We start from the raw sequence: 21,797 nt of genomic DNA on the forward strand, positions 1-21,797 counted from the left end.
ATGAGAAAAAACTGTAAGTTTGTTTCAGAGGTGGAACAAGATGAGAATGCCTTCTAACTTTCTTATTCAATATAGTACTGTATGATAAAGTCAGAGCCATTAGATAACAAAATGAAAGGCAACCAGATTTAAAAAACAAAGTTAAATTGTCCCTGTTTGCAGAGAACATAATTGTATATATAGAAAACCCAAAAAACTCCATCAACAAACTGTTAGTACTAACAAATTTAGTAAGCTTGCAGGATACACAATCAACATACAAAACTCAGTATCATTTCCATATACAGACTACAAAATATGTGAAAAGGAAATAAAAACAACCCCATTTACAATAGCTTCAAAAATATAATTAGAAATAAATTTTAGTAAAAAACTGTTCTGGTTGTGGTGGCTTATGCCCGAACCCAGGAGTTTGAGACCAGCCTGGGCAACACAGGGAAACTTCATCTCTAAAATAAAAATTAGCCAGGCCTGGTGGTGTGTGCCTGCAGTCCTAGCTACTCAGAAGGTTGAGGTGGAAGGATCACCTGAGCCCAGCAGGTCAAGGCTGTGGTAACCATGATCCTGCCAGACTGGGTGATAGAGTAAGATTCCAACTCAAAAACAAAACAAAACAAAAAACTGGAAATATCTCTATATTAAATGCTAAAGAATATTGAGGTAAGAAACTACATAAAATATACATAAATGGAAAGATGTCTCTTATTCATGAGTTGACAGAATATTGTTAAATTTTATATTACACAAAATGATCTACAAATATAAAATTCCTATCAAAGTAACTATGACATTCTTCATATTAATAAAAAAAATACAATTTAGATGATACTGCAAACAAGCCTGAATAACCAAGGTGGCTGAGCAAAAAGAACAAAGTTGGGAACATCACATTACTTGACACTGAAGTATATTACAAAGTTATAGTGATCAGAGTAACATAATTCTTGCATTAAGAGACACATAGGACAATAGAGCAAAACAGAAAACCGAAAAACCCATGTTTACAGGCAAATGATTTATGACACAGGTGACAAGAATACACAATGGGGAAAGGACAGTCTCATAAATACATCATGTTGGGAAAACTGAGTATCTACATGCAGAATAAAATAAGAACCGTACTTCACACATATGTAAAGACAAATGTAAGATCTGAATCTACTACAAGAAAATATAAGGTGAAAACCTCATGACATTTTTTTGGGCAAAGACATTTTCAATTCAACCTCAGAATCCTAGGGAACAAAAGTAAAAAAGAGAAATGAATGAAATTAATTCAAAATATAAAGTTTCTATCACACCAGATACAATCAACAGAAAGATAATCAAGGAAAAAAAGTACAAATTATACATGTGACAAGCGGTTGATACTCAAAATATATAAGCTCAACCAACTACACAACAAAAAGTAAATACGTTGAGTGAGCCAAAGACATAAGTAGGATTTTTTCAAAAGAATAAATACATATAACCCACAGGTACATGCAAAAATGCTCAACATCAACAATCTCCAGAAAAAGGAAAATCAAAACCACTATGATAACTAACTCCTGACTATTATGTAAAAACACAAAATTTAGAAGTGTTGGCAAAAATAAAAAGAAAAGGAATTGCATACACACTGTTGGTGTGCATGTCAGTATATCTGTTTGAGAAACAGAAAGGAGGTTTTTCAGATAATTAAAAATACAACTACCATACCATACAGTAATCATACTTTGTGTATGTATATATATGTAATCAGTATGGTGAAGAAACTTCTGCACTTTTATATTAATATTAGCACTGTTCACAGTAGCCAAGATATAGAATCAACATGAATGTCTGTCATAGAATGAATAAAGAAAATGTGGTATTATCCACAATGGCATACTGTTCAGAGCATTAAAGAAATTCATTTTAAAATCACATGAATGAACCTTGAGGACATTACATTAACTGAAGTAAGCCAAGCACAGAAAGACAACTACCTCATTATCCTACTCAGTTGAGGAATCTAAAAAGTTTCTCATTGAATTATAGAGTAGAATGGTCCTTATCAGGGATTGGGATTTTTAGGACAGAGGGACCCTTGGGAAAATATGTCAAAAAATACATAATGGCATTAGGACCAGTAAACTCAATATCTAATGTATGGCATGATGGTTACAGTAAATGAGAATACAATGTCCTTTTGAAAGACAGCCATCATTGAGTGTTCTCTTGGAAAAAAACTGTGATATAAAGCATTTGCTAGCTAGAATTAAACATTTAACAATAGTTATAGGTAATTTAATACACTGTGTTTCACGTAAGTATATATAATTTCATCTGCAAAAAATTTTTTTTTTGAGTCCAGAGTCTCACTCTATCACCTAGGCTGGAGTGTAGTGGCAGGATCATGGCTACTGCAGTCTAGACCTGCTGGGCTCAGGCAAACATTCTGCCTCAACCTTCCAAGTAGCTGAGAATACAGGCACATACCACCATGCCTGACTATTTTTTTGATTTATAGTAGAGACGAGCTCTCGTCATGTTGCCCAGGCTGGTCTTGAACTCCTGGACTCAGACAATGCTCTTGCCTTGGCCTCTCAAAGTGCTGGGACTATAGGTGTGAGCCACCATGCCCAGCCACATCTATGAATTTAAAAAATATTTTTAAATTATCATGGAGTGATAGCAATGTTTCTAATAATGACTCTGTGTCTTTATCATAAGCTTAGCCGAACAGTATCAAATATATGGTTCTGTGATTGTTTAATAAAACTTCATTTGTCAGTCATAAGCAGACAGGTGGTGCTAATGATTCCACCTCTTGTCAATTTGTAAACACAGAAAATAAGTCTGTAATCACTAAGGAAATGTTTAAATCCTAAAGCTGTCGTGATTTCTGGTATTTCTTTAAAGAGAACAACCAAAGAGATGGCTATCATTAGGAGACAAAATTAAAGCTGTGGACTGTAAACTAGAACCATTAAAATAAAAAGATCAATGACTGCTTATCTAAACACTGAACTGTACTCCACATGTTAAAAATAAAAATTTAGAAATCATAAAAAATAAAAAAGATATTATAAAAGCAATAAATTTCCCAAGATTCCAGTATTAATCTGGAAAAGACAATTTCAAATTTTAAATCCACAGAAGTCTTTTTATTTTTGTCTAACACTCAACATACATACTTAAAAATATTCTGCATGAAAATGTAAGTTGTGCTATGTCCTAGAAAATTAAAATTTTTCTCTCACTGTTACCTCTGTTAAAATTTATTTCTTGAGATATATTTAGTCTTAGAAGATTTTAAACTTCTGATGTGCTTCTATACATAGTGCTTATAGTATACAGGCCCGTTATTAATGCTTTACCAAGTCTAATTTGACATTTACCACACTTTGTTTGAGATCTAATTACATTTTCCTTTTATCAAAAAAAAAAAAAAAATGTTAACGATTTATCTTCTGGCCCATGGACTGTGCATCCATCTTATTTCAATTAAGTGACATCAATGGTGCACTTATAACCTATAAATGACCTAAAAATCTCCAGCTAAATTTTTTCTAGCCACATTAAAAATTTCCAAACTTCTCATCAGAATCTAGAAAGTACTGTATGAAATGACATAGGGTAAGGAAAAAGTAAGAAATCAGTAGCCATAAGACAAGCAAAGACCTGTGATGCATATGTAACTTAGGATAAACATCTACAGTTTCTAGTTTGCTAATAAATTATCAACACTTAAAATTATGTTTTGTCATTCTTTTTTCTTCTCAAAATAAACACCTACACACAAAAACACTTGCATGCTATATAATTCTCTTACATCTAAAGGTTATCTTTATAGTTATATATTTAATTCCATGTATATAAAAACTAAAAGTGTGTGCTGCAGACTAGAGAGGTCACATGTTCAGAGAAATGTAGAATAAAATTTTGTAAATAGTATAAATTCAGAAATGTTTGGCTTTTGATTATACTCATATAATCTTCACTATAACCAATCATAATACTCATATAGTTACAAAAAAAGATAAAAAGAATAAAATATAACCAGTGAGAACACTATTCTCAAAATTATTTACAGTTTAAAGCCACTGTAAAAATGGATCACTAGAGATGTTACCCAACAGTATATTTTTGACATCTGTTCTTTACAGCCTCGAGCAACATGGAACAAGTTAATGTTGGTAGCAAGTTATACGATTACATATAAAAAGGTCTTACATTAAAAACAATTTTGTTATTAAAACAAAGTTTACACATAGTCTAAAAAAGTACTTCAAAGTCCACGGTTTTTTATTACCCTAATGTGTAACTGACAAAACAATTTTTTTCTAAAATTCAAAATGTTTCTTTCCTACTATTATACAAAAGAATATTACCCTGAACACCTACTTAATGTATCACTTACAAGACTGTTGTTAAGACAAGCACAAAAAGCCTTTCCACTTAGATTTTCTTCACGCATCTTATATTTTAGTTTTCCTAATTATCCATGAAAAAGTGTATGAATGACACCCACCTAATAAAGGAAGAGCTTTCATATCACTGATACAAGAACAATTGACCATGTGCTTTCACATAAACACTTGGAATGAAGGCATGCAATCAAGTGATTTTAAAAGCTTAGTTACATCAATATTTACTTTTCCAAAAACATCTTAAATTTTTTTCAATGAAGAAATGTATCATTTAAATGTAATTATAACTCTCCAAAACATCAATCTTTTGCTCTGTTTAACCTATATACAGATTATCTGTTTAATTTTAAACGGTGCTCTATAAATACTCTGAGAGTAATGTCTTATAAGTGTTAGTGCCTTAGCACTTTCTACTGTTAATTTTCTGCTATTTATTTAGACTAGATTCTATATCACTTCTTTTCACATTTACTAAGCCTGTAAATTAATTATCAGTATAAACATTCTGGTGTTTTCTAAAGTATATTTTTTGGACACAAAAACATTTTTTTCACAGTCATTATATTGATAGGGTTTCTCTCCAGTACAAATGATCTGACTTTAAAGTTTGAGCAACTGTTGGCAGGTTACTTCCTGTGAAACAATTCTCCTGTGTAGAATAAGCTCTGTGATAGAAGTAAAGGATAACACTAGTTTGTGCATTTATGTTTTTCATCAGTATATTCTTGTACACTCTAAGGTTTATATTGAGTGAAAGATTGTGCCAGAATCATTACACTTATACTGCTTTTATCTAGCATGAATTCTCTGATGTTGGGAAGATGTGAGCAGTTATTAAAGGCTGTTTTATGTTTCCAGAATTTTTCTTCTAGTATGAATTATCTTATGTTGAGTAAGGCTTGAGCACTGGTTAAAAGATTTTCCACATTCTTCATATTTGTATAATTTTTCTCAAGTATGTGTTTTCTTATGTTTAGCAAGGGCTGAGCACTGTTTAAAATATTTTCCACATTGTTCACATTTGTAAGGTTTCTCTCCAGTATGAATTATTTTATGTTGAGTAAGGCTTGAGCAATGATTAAAAGATTTTCCACATTCTTCACATTTGTATGGTTTTTCTCCAGTATGAATTATCTTATGTTGAATAAGGCTTGAGCATCTGTTAAAAGATTTTCCACATTGTTCACATTTGTAGGGTTTCTCTCCAGTATGAACTATCTTATGTTGAGTAAGGTTTGAGCACTGGTTAAAAGATTTCCCACATTCTTCACATTTGTATGGTTTCTCGCCAGTATGAATTATCTTATGTTGATTAAGAATTGAGCACTTGTTAAAAGACTTCCCACATTCTTCACATTTGTAAGGTTTTTCTCCAGTATGAATTATCTGATGTTGAGTAAAGATCGAGAACCACTTAAAGGCTTTGCCACACTGTTCACATTCGTAGGGTTTCTCTCCAGTATGAATTATCTTATGTCGGGTAAGGTTTGAGCACTGGTTAAAAGATTTCCCACATTCTTCACATTTGTAGGGTCTCTCTCCAGTATGTATTCTCCTATGTTTGGTGAGGAGTGAGCACTGATTAAAAGATTTTTCACATTCTTTACATTTGTAGGGTTTCTCTCCAGTATGAATTCTCTTATGCTGAGTAAAGACTGAGAACCACTTAAAGGTTTTGTCACATTGTTCACATTTGTAAGGTTTCCCTCCAGTATGAATTATCTTATGCTGAATAAGGCTCAAGTAGTGGTTAAAACTTTTTCCACAATTTTCACAACTGTAAGCTTTCTCTCCAGTATCAATTTTGTTATGTCCAGTAAGGACTGAGCACTGGGTAAAAGCTTTGGCAAATGTACCACATTGTGAGATTTTGCTATGGATAGTTGATGAACATTGGCTAAGCCCATTATAGCTTTCTTTCTGCCACTTATGCTGACTCATTATTCCGTCTTTTCTTAAATGTAAATTATCAAGGCCAAAACTTCCATGTCTTTTCAGTATTACTTTTTGAAATGACTCTCTTATGCCTTGCCCTGGCAAAAGGTCTTGAGTGAAATAAGAAGACACAGCTGAAAGAAATAAAAATAACAAATTTAATAGTTATTAAACTCAGCTTAATATACTTTACAATTCTAAAATACAAAATACCAAGCACTTCATCAGTGATATAATAGGATACCACAGGCCCTGTTTCCTTTATAGACTAATAAACTTAAAAATATATTGACCAAAATTCCTGTGTGAGAACTCTAAAACACAAATAAGTATTTGTAATGCCACAGGTGAGCACAATGCCAAAATCCATGTAGAAAAATCAGGAAAGTTTGTTATATTTACACACAACAATGACTTCTCTTCCCCAATACAGCATGGTGATTTAGCTGCTAAGAAAGAAAATTATGGCACATGTGCTCATACTTCTGACTTTTAGGGGCCTTTTCAAAGGCTGATTTCTGTCTTCCATGACACTGAGTGCTATGGTGTACTTTAAATGACAGGTTATATCTGCTGAGATCAAAGGTAAATAGATTTACTACAGTAAATAAACTGCAGTACCACAGACACACAACAGGTATAATATATGATTACAGGCTCTTACAACGGAAAGTTCCTTTTTAACTGAATAATAAAGACATGTATTCAGAGAAGAAAAATTCTGAGAACAGGTTTGAGAGAGTCCCAGAATCTCTAGACTGGTAAATTGGTGTCACACTCCCCTAGGAAAAGGCCATTTTATTAAGATTGGAGAAAATGGCTTTTTTAATCCCAAATCTCAATAAAAAAATCACAATATATACAAAGTATCAGAGTAAAATTGTCCAATTAAAGAAACAAAATAAATATCCAGAAATCAGCACTAAAGGAATGGAGATACATAAATTACCAGAAAAAGATGAAAATACCTCAAATATGCTCAATGAGTGAAATGACAACATAGCTAAATAAAATTAAAGAAAATCAATAAAATTATTAAGAAAAACAAATTGCAGAGCTGATATATACAAAAAGTAATGACTGAAAAATGCTCAAATATAAAAAAACATAAAAATTAAGAAGTTCAACAAATTTTCTACTAGGATAAACAGCAGAAACTCATAATAAGACACAATTTAATAAAAGTTTTGAAAGTCACAGGCAAGAAGAAAATCTTAAAAGAAGTAATAAAAAAAGAAGTGTCATATATATGCATGACCTACAAGATTGCCAGTGGATTTATCAACAGAAATCTTCCAAGCCAGAAAGGAGTTTGGTAATATACTCCAAGTGCTACAAGAATAAGATCTTCCAAGTAATAGCACTGCAACCAGGAAAATGATTCTTTACAATAAAGAAAAAATAAAAGACTTTTCATAATAAGCAAGGGCTGAAAAAGTATATCACCAGTTGAACTGCCCTACAAGGAAAAGATTAAAAATGTCAGTTCCATTAAAAATCAGAAAACAAACAAAATAACATAAAAATACACAGCTCTCTGGGCAAGGTATGAGCATACACAAAAATAAAATTTAGCAGTAAAATAATGGTGCAGAAAACACTTTGAATTATAATCTAAATTTTGAAAGAGAAATGCATGAAAATAATCATAAATATCAGTTAATGTATATGTAACATAAAAATATAACTAGTGATATCAATAACATAAAGTTAAAGGAAAATGTAATAAGGAATAATTTTGTATACAACTAAGCTTAAGTTGTTACTGGTTGAGTGACCTTATCAGATTTTATGTAATTTCCATTGTACTGAGAAAACAAAGACCTATACAGACACACAAAAGAATATAAGAAAACAGTCACAACATGCCACTACAAAAATCAGCACATAAAGACACAAGTAAAAAAGACAAAATAGCTACAAGAATCAAACAAAACAATAAAATGGCAGCAGTAAGTCCTTCCTTCTCAAAAAGGTTTTCATATATTTATAAACCAAACTTCCCAACTTCTCACACAAATATAGATTCACCAAAAAATATAAGTCAAAATTAAGAAAATTTCTGACTATTCACCAGGAAAGAAGAAAGCAACCATTGACCACCAGTATAGAACACAGTTACAAAAGACATAAACAAAATAAAGATAATATTTACACAGGTAAAGCCACAAATAGAAAAATATAAGTCAACATGACTGATGCATATTTTACTTGTGCCTCACACTGCCTTAAAGTATATATACTTGAATATTTTATACAAAATTATAATTTATAAAAATAAACACAATTATGTGATATGGCCATGCTAAAAAGTGAAAAATACATGATATTGCAAGATAAAGTTAAAAGAAACATTAACCTCCAAAATATAAAATATAGTGTGCTACTGAAAAAGAATACTTCAAAATAATGACAATTTTCAATGACTGGGTATCCGTTAAGAGCACACATTTTAATTATTGGCATAGTTAGAAAAGTATTTCACAGAAAATGCATTGTAATCATTCATACAAAGCTTTGATAAGAACAATTTAAAAAATAAACATTTGAATTACAGAAAAATATTTATTATATTAATATATTGCCACTCATACAAAATAAAAAGGTTATGATCTAGCCTTTAGAAGCAAAAAATACAGGAACTATATATTGTAAAATATGATATGAAAAACAATAGACAAAGTGTATAATAAAAATATATTATGATTAAGATAAAGGTTCAAAAAGTAGATGGAATTGCTAATAGTAAATTTTTGCATACAGAAACATACAAAAAATTTTAATAAATACGGATGGCTACTAATTATCTAATTCACTTTTTATATATCATATAGATTTAAGCATGTTATTTCACAATAAGTGAAACTTAAATTATAGGCAAAGTTGGCAAATCAGTAAGCAAAAATATACAGGACACATTCCTGTTATCTTCCTGTTAAAAAAATTAAAATAATAATTACTATGAAATAGGTAACAATTGGGAATTTAGTACATGCTAAGCAATAGTCTAAGGTCACCTATGGCATTAATGTTTTTAGGAGTTCTACAAAAGTGAGTAGATACAATTAATTATTCTATAGTACAGGCACTTGACATATAGAGTTTAAATTTTAAAGTTTTTTCCTACTAATAAAAATATTTTAAAATAAAATTGATGTTTAAATTTTCTTATATTTAATAGTTATTTGTGTTCTGATGTGGTTTCTTTATCTCATTTTCTTATAAAATCATGTGTGAAACCTTCATAAAACTGAAAATAAAGCATAAAATATATGACTTGTATGCCTGGTGTTTGGAAAATTTCAGTGTCTCCACTATTCCTCTCACAGAGTTCTGACATGAGGAAAAAAACAGATATTTAAAAATTTGCTTAACATGAAAGTCTCCAAAAATTTTCAAAGATTTTTCCCACATTCCCTAAACAATGTAAGAGCAGATAGATCATGCCAGCCCTCACACCATAAAAGAACAACATTGGCTTTCACTGTGAATGTACTGGTAGTTCATTAGAGGGAAATGAGAAGCTTTAGATAATTTAAGAGCATACTAAGCATAGGGAAGAAAATATTCCTCTGTGATAGCAAGAGAAGCAAAACCTAGGCTTTACATTGGGGCAGAGCTTAACCTTTAGACCTCTCACATGTGTTGCCTGATCATGCATTCTCACCTATCTGGGTGTGTGACAACTGCCTCCACTCTTTCACATTTCAGGAATACTTCCTTTACAGCAAGAAGTAACCACATTCAGCTTAAATACTATCCACCATATCCCTTCCTTTCCAAAACAGTAACCGGGCACAGGAAAAGCAATACGCGCTCAGTATCACTCTCAGAGAAACCTAGAACAATGGAACATATGTTCAAAGCTTTGGTTTATTCTGGGAATGTCTGACTAGATTCTCTCTCCCCTAACACAGAGTGCTAAATAAAATAACAGAATAATAAGCATGACAGTTTTTGTGTGCTGAGGAAGGTAGAAACTTCTTGCAACTTTAAAGAAACTGCAATATCATAGACAACTAGGGATGTAAAAGATTATACAATCTGAAAAAAGAAATGGGGACAAATCTCTTTAATTTACAAAAATACACACATAACACCAGAGAAGACACATCTGAGAATATAATTATGAAGCACCCAGAATCCATTGACTGACCGCTGTCAGAATATCCTGTAATAAGCCAGTCTTTAAATCCTGTATTAGAAGATGGTTTATAAATATCCAAATTTCAATAAGGGATTACAGAGTATACAAAGAAAAGCAGGAAAAAAAGAAAAAAAGAAAAGCCTCCACTTGAAGGAAGAAAATAAATCTCTAGAAATCAATCATTAGGAAATTAAGATCTTTGCAATATCTGATGAATAATTCAAAATAACCACCATAAACGTACTTTATAAACAAAAACAGAATATAGTATCAATAAACACATTAAAAGTATTTAAAAAGCCAACAGAAATTGTGGCCGGGCTCAGTGGCTCAACCTGTAATCCCAGAGCTTTGGGAGGCCGAGGTGAGTGGATTGCCTGAGCCCGCGGGCTCGAGACCTCATCTTTACAATAAATCAAAAATTAGCTGGTGTGGTAGTGCGCGTCTTTAGTTCCAGTTACTTGGAAGGCTGAGGCGGAAGGATTGCCGGAGCCCAGCAGGTCGAGGCTGCAGTCGGCCACTGCACTCCAGTCTGAGTGACAAAGTGAGACTCCAATTCAAAAAAAAAAAAAGAAAAGAGAAAAAAAGAAATTGTGGAGCTGTAGCATAACTTAAACATTTACTAGACATTCACAACAGCAGAATTAATGAAGCAGAAGAAAGATGTAAAGAATTAAAGAAATATCATTCATAAAGATTGGGTTATGAAAACAAACTTATAAGACAGAATGGAGAAAAATGAAGATGGAATATAGGCCTTATTGGCCACTGTTAAGTCAAATCTTGAAAAAAAATATAGGGGTAAGTGGTAGATAAGCTATCTGGGGGAAAAAAAGGAGGGAAGGAAGTTGAAAACTCCCCAAATTTCAAAGTGATAAAAACAAAAGATATTACCAATCAATACTTGATCCATGAAAATTTTACTTCAATAATAAGAAAAAAAAAAAAAGACTTTCCAAGATAAAAACTGAGGGCGATTATCACCTCTAGAACAGTCCCACAAAAAAATTCAATAGTGAGCCCATTATGATAAAAAGTGAAATAATACAGAAAGCACAGTAAAATCATGTGAAAATATAAAGGTCTCTCTCAGAGATTAATACATATACAGATTCTTTACTATTATAAAATTTTGCTATATAATTTTAACAAATTTGCATAAATCTGTTACTAAATACACAACATAAAATGATGCAAGTTGTGACATTTATGACAAAATGGGGGATGTAAAAATGCATAATTTTATATTCAACTGAAGTGATACTGTTATCACAATGTAAAAATATGTAAAAATTAAAAATATGTAAAAATTAAAACTACTCACCTGAACATGTTTTTACTCAAGGATCAGATAATTTAATTTTAAGATGTCAATATTACCCACAGTGATGTATAAACTAAATGTAAACTTTATCAAAATACAAATGGTACTTTTTTGTAGAAAAAAATAAATTCTAAAATTTGTTTAGTAACTGACTAGTCAAACACTTAAAAAAAAAGTGGCATTATATGTATTGATTTTGAAATGTGATACAGTTATGAGATTAAAATATACAGTTACAACTTTAAGATGTTCTACACATTCTCTATTTTTCAAGATGCTCATAAAGAAAATATTTGTTGGAGGTATGCAGAGGGAAATGAGAAAAGAATTAAAGTATGCCACTTCAAAGTCAAATACAAAATAAGGGCAATAAGAAAGAAATAGTAGACAATACATCTTCAGAGAAACAAAAAAACAAAAAAATTATGAACATAATGATAATTGTGACTTTATTTTTTAGAAATTATTTTAAATATAAATAAACTTTTTGATGAAAGAAAATAAAATAGTTAAATGGTTTAAGAATAAACAAGATCTACAATATGCTGTCTATAAGAGACTCACTATACATAAAGAAGTCAAATAAGCTAAAAATAACAGAATCAAAAATAAATACTCCATGTAAATACCAATCACAATTGGGTGAGGTGGGCCGCCATAATGATATTAAACAAAATAAACTTTATGTGAAAATCTGTCACAAGAGACAAAGATTGATACTGAATAATGGTAAAATGATTTTATCAGGACTCTGTAACAGATTATATACATATACACATATGTGTAGATATATATGCAGATATATCAGGGCTCTCAAATATATATGAAGCTATTAACAAAAATGAAGAAAAAATACATAGCAACACAACAATTATAGAATTCATGACCACACTTTACATAATAAATATAGAAAAATTAGATAGAAGATGAATAAGAAAACAGACCAATTAGGCCTAACAGACATGTACAAACTCTCCAGTTAAAAGCATCAGAATACACATTATTCTCAATTGCACATGGTGCAGCCTGTTAGGACACAACAAATCTCATCAAATTCATAAAGACTAAAATCATACATGTTTCTTTTCTGACCAAATAGAATAAAAGTAGAAATCAAACGCAGATGAAAAAGTGACAAATCTAAAAATATGTAAAAATTAAAACTACTCACCTGAACATGTTTTTACTCAAGGATCAGATAATTTAATTTTAAGATGTCAATATTACCCACAGTGATGTATAAACTAAATGTAAACTTTATCAAAATACAAATGGTACTTTTTTGTAGAAAAAAATAAATTCTAAAATTTGTTTAGTAACTGACTAGTCAAACACTTAAAAAAAAAGTGGCATTATATGTATTGATTTTGAAATGTATTACAAAGCTACAAATTTGGTACTGACACAAAGACAAAGAAATAGGTGATAAAATCAAATAAGCAGCCAAGAAATAAACCTTTGTGTATATGACCAAGTGGTTTTCCTCAAGGTTGCCGTGACAAAATGATGATGAAAGGAGAGACTCTTCAACAAATAATTTTGGGAAATTGGATACTGACATGAAAAAAAATAAGATTGGACCATAGCCCTGAAACACACACAAAAAATGAATTCATGTCTAATGTCTTAAATGGATTCATCATTTAAACATAAGAACTAGAACACTAAAATTTCTAGAAGAAAATTTAATAAGTAAAAATTATGACTTTGGTCTTGATTTTTTTTGGATACAACATCAAATGCATGAGCAATTAAAAAAAGAATAGAAAAAGTGAACTATATTAAACTTCAAAATTTCTACACATCAAATGAAATCTTAGTGGAGTGAAATTTTAGTGAGTGAAATTATTTACAAATCACATATTTGATACAAACTAATATTCAGAACATATAAACAACTCCTAAAATTCAAGCACAATAAGTGAAGAACTCAATTTAAAATTAACAAAAGCGGGGAACAGTGGCTTATATCTGTAATCCTACCATTTTGGGAGGCCAGGATACAGGAGGATTGCTTTAGATCAAAAGTTCATGACCAGCTTGGAGAACATAGCAAGACCTTGTCTCTACAAAAACAAAAAACCTTAAAAAATTAGCTGGGTATGGTGGTGCATGCCTGTAATTCCAGCTTCTTGGGAGACTAAGGCAGGAGGATCATCTGAGCCCAGGAAGTTAAGGCTTTAGTGAGTCATGATCATGTCACTGCACTCCACTCTGGGAAACAGTGAGAACCCGACGCAAAAACAACAACAAAAATGGACAAAGGATTGAGCTGACATTTCTCAATATATATAAATGGACAGTAAGCATTCAAAAGGGTATTCCAAAGTACTAATTTTTAGAGAAATACAAAGTAAAATCACAATGAGATATTACCTCATACCTATTAGAATTATCACTATCAAAAACAAACACTACAGCAAATCTGTTAAGATGTTAAAAAATTGGAACCCGAGTGAACTGGTAGTGGATAAAAAGTGATCCATCCACTATGAAAAACTGTAAGGAGATTCCCCAAAAAGTTAAAAATGGAATTGTATGATCCAGCAATCCCACTTCTGGGTATGTATCCAAAGTATGCAACGCAGGATCTAGAAGAGTTATATATACAACCATGTTTATTGCAGCACTACTTAAAAAACTAAAAATGCAGATGAAATCTGATGTCCCTTGACTAATAAGCAGTGTTTTAAAATGTGGCATGTACATGAAAAAAAAACCCAAAACACTACTCCATCTTAAAATTTCATTACATTTTATGGTAAGGATAAACGTTGAGAATATTATGTTAACTGAAATAAGCCAGTAGCCAATGTGGCAATGTATGGTTCCACTTATATGAGATATCTTAATAGTCTAACTCAAAGAAATAGAAAGTAGATGGGTGTTTGTCAGTGCCTAGAGAAAATAAAATGGGAAGTTTCTACTTAATGGGTATTGAGTTTTAATTTTACAAGGTGTAAAAGTTCTAGAGGTCTTTTGCATAACAATGTGAATATATTTAATCCTACTGAAACGTATACTTAAAAAGGTTAAAGATAGTAAATTTTGTTATTTGTTTTTAATTGTGATTATTTTAAAAAGAATAACTAAAACAATCACTAGAAATTAGACCAGAAAATATAGAAGATGAGCCATAAAAGTCATATTTAGAACTCGCATGTATAAAATTGTGAGACACAACATATAGCTGATTCATCTTTTAATTAAACTTCACGTTGACTTAAAAAAATGTATGGACAGAGTTACAAATTGTCATCCAAAAATTATAATACACAGGTAAAACCAAAAACATAATACTGATGTCCAGAAACCTACACTAAGTAAGGATTATAAAATTGTGAAACAAACAAACAAAAAGCCAGTAAGAGCAAATAATAATGTTATATTTCTAAATAAAGTAAAAATATAAATTTTTAAAAATATTGTGAGAGTTGTCGATATATAAACTAAATATTTTATGGCCAGGCATGGTGGCCCATGTCTGTAATAGCACGTTGGGAAGCCCAATGTGGGGGAATTGCTTGAGCCCAAGAGTTCAAGACCAACTTAGGCAACACAGCAAGACTTTGTATCTACAAAAAATTTTTAAAAATAACCCTGGTGTGGTGGTGCATAACTGTAGCCTCTGCTACTCAAGAGGCTGAAATGAAAATATCATCTGAGGCCAGGAGGTCGAGGCTGTGGTAAGCCATGACTGAACTACTGCACTCTAGCCTGGGGCAGAGTGAGACTCTCAGCTCAAAAATGAAATAAAATAAAAATTTTAAGATAAATCATATTATTATTTTAATAAAGGTTGAAGAAATTTCAGTAGATGAATATCTCAGTGATTCCTTTTTGCCTGTTGTAAATAAACTTGTAAGTGAACATTTATCTCTTATGCAACATGTAAGTTCTAGCATACTGTTCTGAATGTTTGATTCAAAATTACAAATTTGAAATAGAAATAGAAAGAGAAAACAATAGGGAGAGTGACATCAGCAACATGGTGACATAGGAAGTCCCCTGCTTATATTATATATTCATGCACAAAAACAAGAATTTGATAGTCATTCATGGACAAAAGTTTATTTATGAGAGAAACAGTGGCTCCTATCTGTAATCCTAGCTACCTGGGAGGCTGAGGTGGAAGAATATTTTCAGGCCAGGATTTGAGACCAGTTTGGGTGAAATAGCTAGACAGTGTCTCAACAAAAGTGAGATATAATATAGTAACTTTGGTATTCAGGAAGAGGGTTATAAAACTCTGCTAAAGGCTAAAATGAGGGACTTCATTATGAGAAGGCAGACATTCATAGAGGTGGCAAACTTGAGAACACTTGGTTTTGGCTGCCCATCAGAAAATGGCCCATCCACCCTTGTTCCACTATTTTGAAGTGTCTCTACAGCCATCTCCAACTTCTCCCAGCCACATTCCTGGAGTGGCCCTGCCCATCCAGAGACCTAAGGAGAAATGCCTATTTATGATTGTGGAAGAAGGCTTGCAGACCTTGGCCTTTACTGTAGTCTTTGAAAATACTGAGTAACTCAGTTTGAGCACTCTTAGCAACAGTCCATGACCAGTTCTGCCCATTTAGAGACCCATATAGTGATCTGAGGGAGCCACATTTATTCACACACCTGGTTTCAGGCCCACCATTTGCAGACCAAACTAGAGAATCCTGCCCTAGTACCCGCACTACAGATCAAAGTCCTGAAGGCAACCCTAATAGCCCAGAAATAAAACAAAATTTATAACCACATATGCTCCTGATAACAAACCCAGGAGCAGCCTTGTGATCTACTAGAAACCTTCAACACTAAAAATCCAGAGGAGATCCCTTCGGTCTAGTTACCCAGCAAGAAAAGATCTGTATGTAGTTTTTAAAACCAGTTTATAAACACCAGAATAGATGTTTGCTTCTTCAAATTTACAGACAATACAAGGCTATATTATGCTCATTTTCAGTGTTTTTATTTAAAAATACGACTGGAAGTCCAAGGCACAACAATTAGTCAAGAAAATAAAAAAGTCATACAAGATGAAAAGAAATTATTAAAAATGTTGCCTGTAGATAATGTGACATTATATATAAAAAACCATAAATAATACACCAACACTTTTTAATAATTGTTAATAAATATATTCAATAAATTAGCAGAATACAAAATTAACATACAAATATCAGTTGTGTTTCCATACACTAACAATAAACTAGCTAATAAAAAGAAAACCATTTTATTTACAAATGCATCAAAATAATAAATTTCTTTACACTGAAAAACATATGCTATTAATAAAAAAAGATAAAGATATATCATATTTATGGCTTGAGAGAATAAATATTCTTAAAGTACTATATTGCTCCAAAGTAGTCTAAAGATTCAATGAACTCTATTAAAAGTACAGTGGCATTTTTACAGTGACAGAAAACAGTCCTAAAATTTACATCAAACAAGAGAATATGAAGAGCTAAAGCAATCTTGAGGAATAAGAACAAAGCCTTGAGCAAAGTACTTTTTTATTTCAAACTATATTTGAAAATATGTGTATAGAAACTGACACAAATATTAATGGAATACAATATAAAGCCTAGAAATAAATCATGCCTACAAGGTCAACTAATCTTTGACAAAGACACCTAGAATACACAGTGCAGAAAGTAGAGTCTCTTCATTACTTGGTGCTGGGAAAACAGGATACCCACAGGCAAAAAAATAAAATTTGACCTTTTTTTGTGTGCACCTTACCCCAAATTAACTCAATTTACAGTAAGGACTTAAATGTAACATAAGAATCCTTAACTTTTTCTCAAAGAAAACCAATACAAAATCTTGTTATATTGGTCTTGGCACTATTTTTTTGGACATGGCACCAAAGGTACAAGAACAAAAAATATATATATAAATTAGTTGAACTACATCAAAATTAAAAACTTCTTGGCCAGGCATGATGGCTCAAGCTTGTAATCCAGCACTTTGGGAGGAGGAGGAGGAGAGAGAATCACCTGAGCTCAGGTTTTGAGATCAGTCTAAGCTACTTGGTGAGTTCTCTTCTCTACAATAAATCAAACAATTAGCCAGGAATAATGGTGCACACCTGTAGTTATAGCTACTTGGAAGGCTGAGGCAGAAAGATAGCCTAAACCCAGCAGGTCAAGGCAGTGGTAGCCATGAGCATGCCACTGCACTCCAGTCTGGGTAAGAGAGACTTCAACTAAAAAAAAAAAAAAATTTAAAAAAGTAGAAACTTCTGCACAGTAGAGAAAACAATATAAAATGAAAACCTACAGGATGGGAAAAATATTTGCAAATCACATATCTAAAAGCTATAATTATCTAAAAGATGTAAGGAATTCATGCAAATCAGTTGTTAAAACAATAATAACAAACTGTTTGAAAAATAGGCAAAAGATTGAATAGATATGTTTGCAATAAAGACATACAAAAGACAAATAAGTATTTAAAAAGGTACACCAATCATCAGACAGTTAAAAATTAAAGCCATAATGAGATATTACTTTATACCTGATAGAATGGTTAATATCAAAAAGGAGAAACACAACAAGTGTTGACAAGGATGTGAAAAAAAAATTCTATATACTGCTGGCAAATTATAAGTTGGGACAGTCATTATGAACACCAGTATGGAAGTTCTTAAAAAAACACAATCCAGCAATTCCACTTCTGTGTAAACAACCGAAAGAAATAAAATTAGTATCTTTAAGAAATATCAGCCGGGCTTGGTGGCTCAGCCTCTAATCCCGTACTTTGGGAGGCAGAGGTGAGTGAATTGCCTGAATCCGCGGGTTCGAGACCTGCCTCTGGCAACTTGGCGAGACCTCATCTCTACAATAAATCAAAAAATCAGCCGGGCATGGTAGCGTGTGCCTGTAATTACGGCTACTCAGAAGGCTGAGGTGGAAGGATTGCCGGAACCCAGTGGGTCGAGGCTGCAGTGGCCGGGAGCGGCCACTGTACTCCAGTCTGGGAGACAGAGTGAGACTCTCAACTCAAAAAAAAAAAAATTCTGTACCCCTAGGTTCATTGCAGGATCATTCACAATGACCAAAAATATGAAACCAACCTAGACAGGTGTGGACACTGAAAGGCTAAAGAAAATATGGTATATGTACACAACAGAGTATCCTTTAGACATAAAAAAATAAAATCCTGCTATTTCTACAACATGGACAGAACCTAGAGGACATAACGCTAAGTGAAATAAGCCAAACACAGAAAGACAAATACATTGATCTCACTAATATGGGAACGCTAACAAACTTGAACTCACAGAAGCAGAGAGGACAAAGGTGGTTGGCCAGGGCCTGAAGGTGGGAGAAATGGGAGCTGTTGTTCAGTGGCTGCAAACTCCCACTTAGAACATGAATAAGTTGTGGAGATCTAGTACATAGTTTTGTGACTATGGTTAATAACACAGAATGCTTAAAAACTGCTAAGACAACAAACCGTTAGTGTGTTCACGAAAAAAAGATAACTTTGTGAGGAAGTAGATATAGTCATTAACTTAATTGTATTAATTTTTCACAATGTATTCTCATATCAAATAATTATTTTGTACACACTGAATATATAGTTGTACAATTATTAATTGTGAAAAAACACATGTTACATGCACACATATATGAGTGCATACATGTGTATATGTATATGAATGACAGCCCCAGGAAGCTTCATACCAAACAAGAAAAAATTATAAAATAATAGTTAAAAAATAACTGTGGCTATTATAGCCTGTGGGAGTTAAATATATGTTCAGCAATCGTTTACACTCCTCAATGACACAGTATGTTGAAGAAATGTATGGAGTAGATACATTACATTATATTACAGCTGAAGAATTATAGCATATATAAATTACCAAGCTCAATTCATATTGTTAAAATAATAAAATTTTAAAATAAGATAACTTTTTAAAAATATTTAGGGAGATGCTTTATGTTATGATAAAATTTTGGAGTAAAAATTTCTAAAGAATCAAATTTGAGACCTCCATAAGCCAGAAAATCATAAAACAGAAAACATACACTTCTCACTGTGGTATTCCTGAGATTTGTGAACCATATACCAATATCACCACTACTCTCACACATTTCAGATACAATGCAAAAAAAGAGCATAAAAAATTATTTATCATACAGTTCCTAAAAAATATGCAGGTATTCCCATATCCCCAAAAGCAATGGAAGAGCAAATCAGGACACATATGGTCTCCTATAAGCCATGAAGAAGTATCTGCTTCTCACTGTGAACTCAAAGAAACATCAATAAAGGAGAAGTAGAGACTTTAGAGAATTTAAAAGCATGGGACAGAAGATACCCTATGTGAAAGCAAGAGAAAGAAATCCAGGCTTCTCGGAAAACACTTCCATTATATCAAAGCTTCCCAAACCACATTTTAAGGTCTGGCTTCCTCCTTGACCTTGGTACATCTCACCTGTGTCATCTGTTTCATTTACTCCCACCTACCTGGGGATTTGGCTATTATAGCCTGTCTGTTTACATTCCAGGGCTCTTTCCTTTGCTCCAGAGAGGTGATTATGTCCAGCTTAAAGATATCAAGACCTGTTTTATTAGAAGAAACAACATGACTCTTTCTGGAATTCTCCAATTACCAACCTGGGCTCAGTAGAGAAAAGAAAACAGTGTAGAAAATTATAGAAAACTAATCCTATAATTCTGTCTTCTATCAAAACCTTTGGAATATTTAGGAAGTATTTACATTTGTGGGTTCTCAGCTCTATTACCTAGTACTACTGCATCAAAAATTGGTGGCTGAATTTGGATTCGACACTGTAAATAACAATATTTCAAACCACTAAATTTCTGGAACTACTACTATCAAGACTGAAGTATACAACTCAACTCAAGAATGGGGAAGATAAATGTCAAGACAAAACATCTTGAATATTTTATTTTCTATACTAACAAATATCTAAGTTTGCCTTGGAAGTAGGGATCTGAAACTTATTCATGCAAAGCAAAAACTCCCAGAAAATGAAGGAAAATTAAATCCTTATTGGAGAATAGGAATTGTATATTAAAATTATCCTCACCCAGGGAGACCAGGTTTCTGTAGTTCTCTAACATCACATCCCTATACAAATTCCTCTGAGTAGGGTCCAGGCATTCCCACTCCTCCAGAGAGAATTCTATGGCCACATCCCTGAATGTCAACAGTCCCTGAAAAAAGAAAAACATTTACCAAGTGGAAATGGGCAGAGTTCTTAATTTGAACCCAGGTGAAAGAGAGCATTAAGAAAAGAGATCTTATAGGAGTGACTAAAATTATTCAATAAGATTTTTTAACACAGAAGTATTCCCTAATTATTCTCTTAATTCTAAGGAAAGAGGATGGCATAAGATCCACAAAACCAATGTAGATTCTATATTTTGTGCATAACACAGTATAAAATTGAGGGCACTAACACAGGCATGCACATTTTTCAGTGCTATATTTACATTATACAGGAAAAGTTGTATATATTTCTCATGGAGAAGTGATGGTGAGTTAGAAGCATACCGCTCATGTTTTATTGTGTCCAAGAATGACTAGAAAATCTTGCTAAAATTCAGATTTTGATTCAGGACAGCTGTGTTGAAGTCTGGGTTTCTGCATTTCTAACAAGTTTGCCAGTGATGCCAATGTTTCCGGGCCAAGGAGACATCCAGTAAGTTGTACAGTGTGGATTTTATTTCAGTTTATCTGACCAGTAAACAAAGATAATAGGCTTCATTTTTCAAAGCAAGCTATATGCTAAGAGAATCTTAAAAGAAAGGGGAGTTTCCAGATTAAATGCGATGTTTTTGCACATCAGTCAGTAAATCTCAATAACGCACTTATTTAAAAAGAGAAAAACAGATAACTATTTTGGAAAAATCTGCCAGAGATCATCTTAACCAAGTGAATAAAATCAACATCAACTTAATAGGACAAATTTGTAATGGGTGCTGATGCACAAAGAAGGACACATCACTGCTATAATATTAT

General features: G+C 32.3%; 1 protein-coding gene across 1 annotated transcript in view; it reads right to left on the bottom strand.

Moving 5' to 3' along the window:
• Positions 1 to 5,008: 5,008 nt before the first annotated feature.
• LOC103270421 (zinc finger protein 93-like) overlaps positions 5,009 to 21,797 on the bottom strand; it is a 55,185-nt gene continuing 38,396 nt past the window's right edge. Inside the window, exon 2 of the mRNA XM_021717519.1 lies at positions 5,009 to 6,466. Within this exon, the coding sequence (XP_021573194.1) occupies positions 5,349 to 6,338 (990 nt within the window). The 5' untranslated portion in view covers positions 6,339 to 6,466 and the 3' untranslated portion in view covers positions 5,009 to 5,348. The remainder of the gene's footprint in view (positions 6,467 to 21,797) is intronic.

This window comes from Carlito syrichta, unplaced genomic scaffold (assembly GCF_000164805.1).
Source record: "Carlito syrichta isolate Samal-C Ts95f unplaced genomic scaffold, Tarsius_syrichta-2.0.1 Scaffold309825, whole genome shotgun sequence".
Taxonomy (NCBI): Eukaryota; Metazoa; Chordata; class Mammalia; order Primates; family Tarsiidae; genus Carlito; species Carlito syrichta.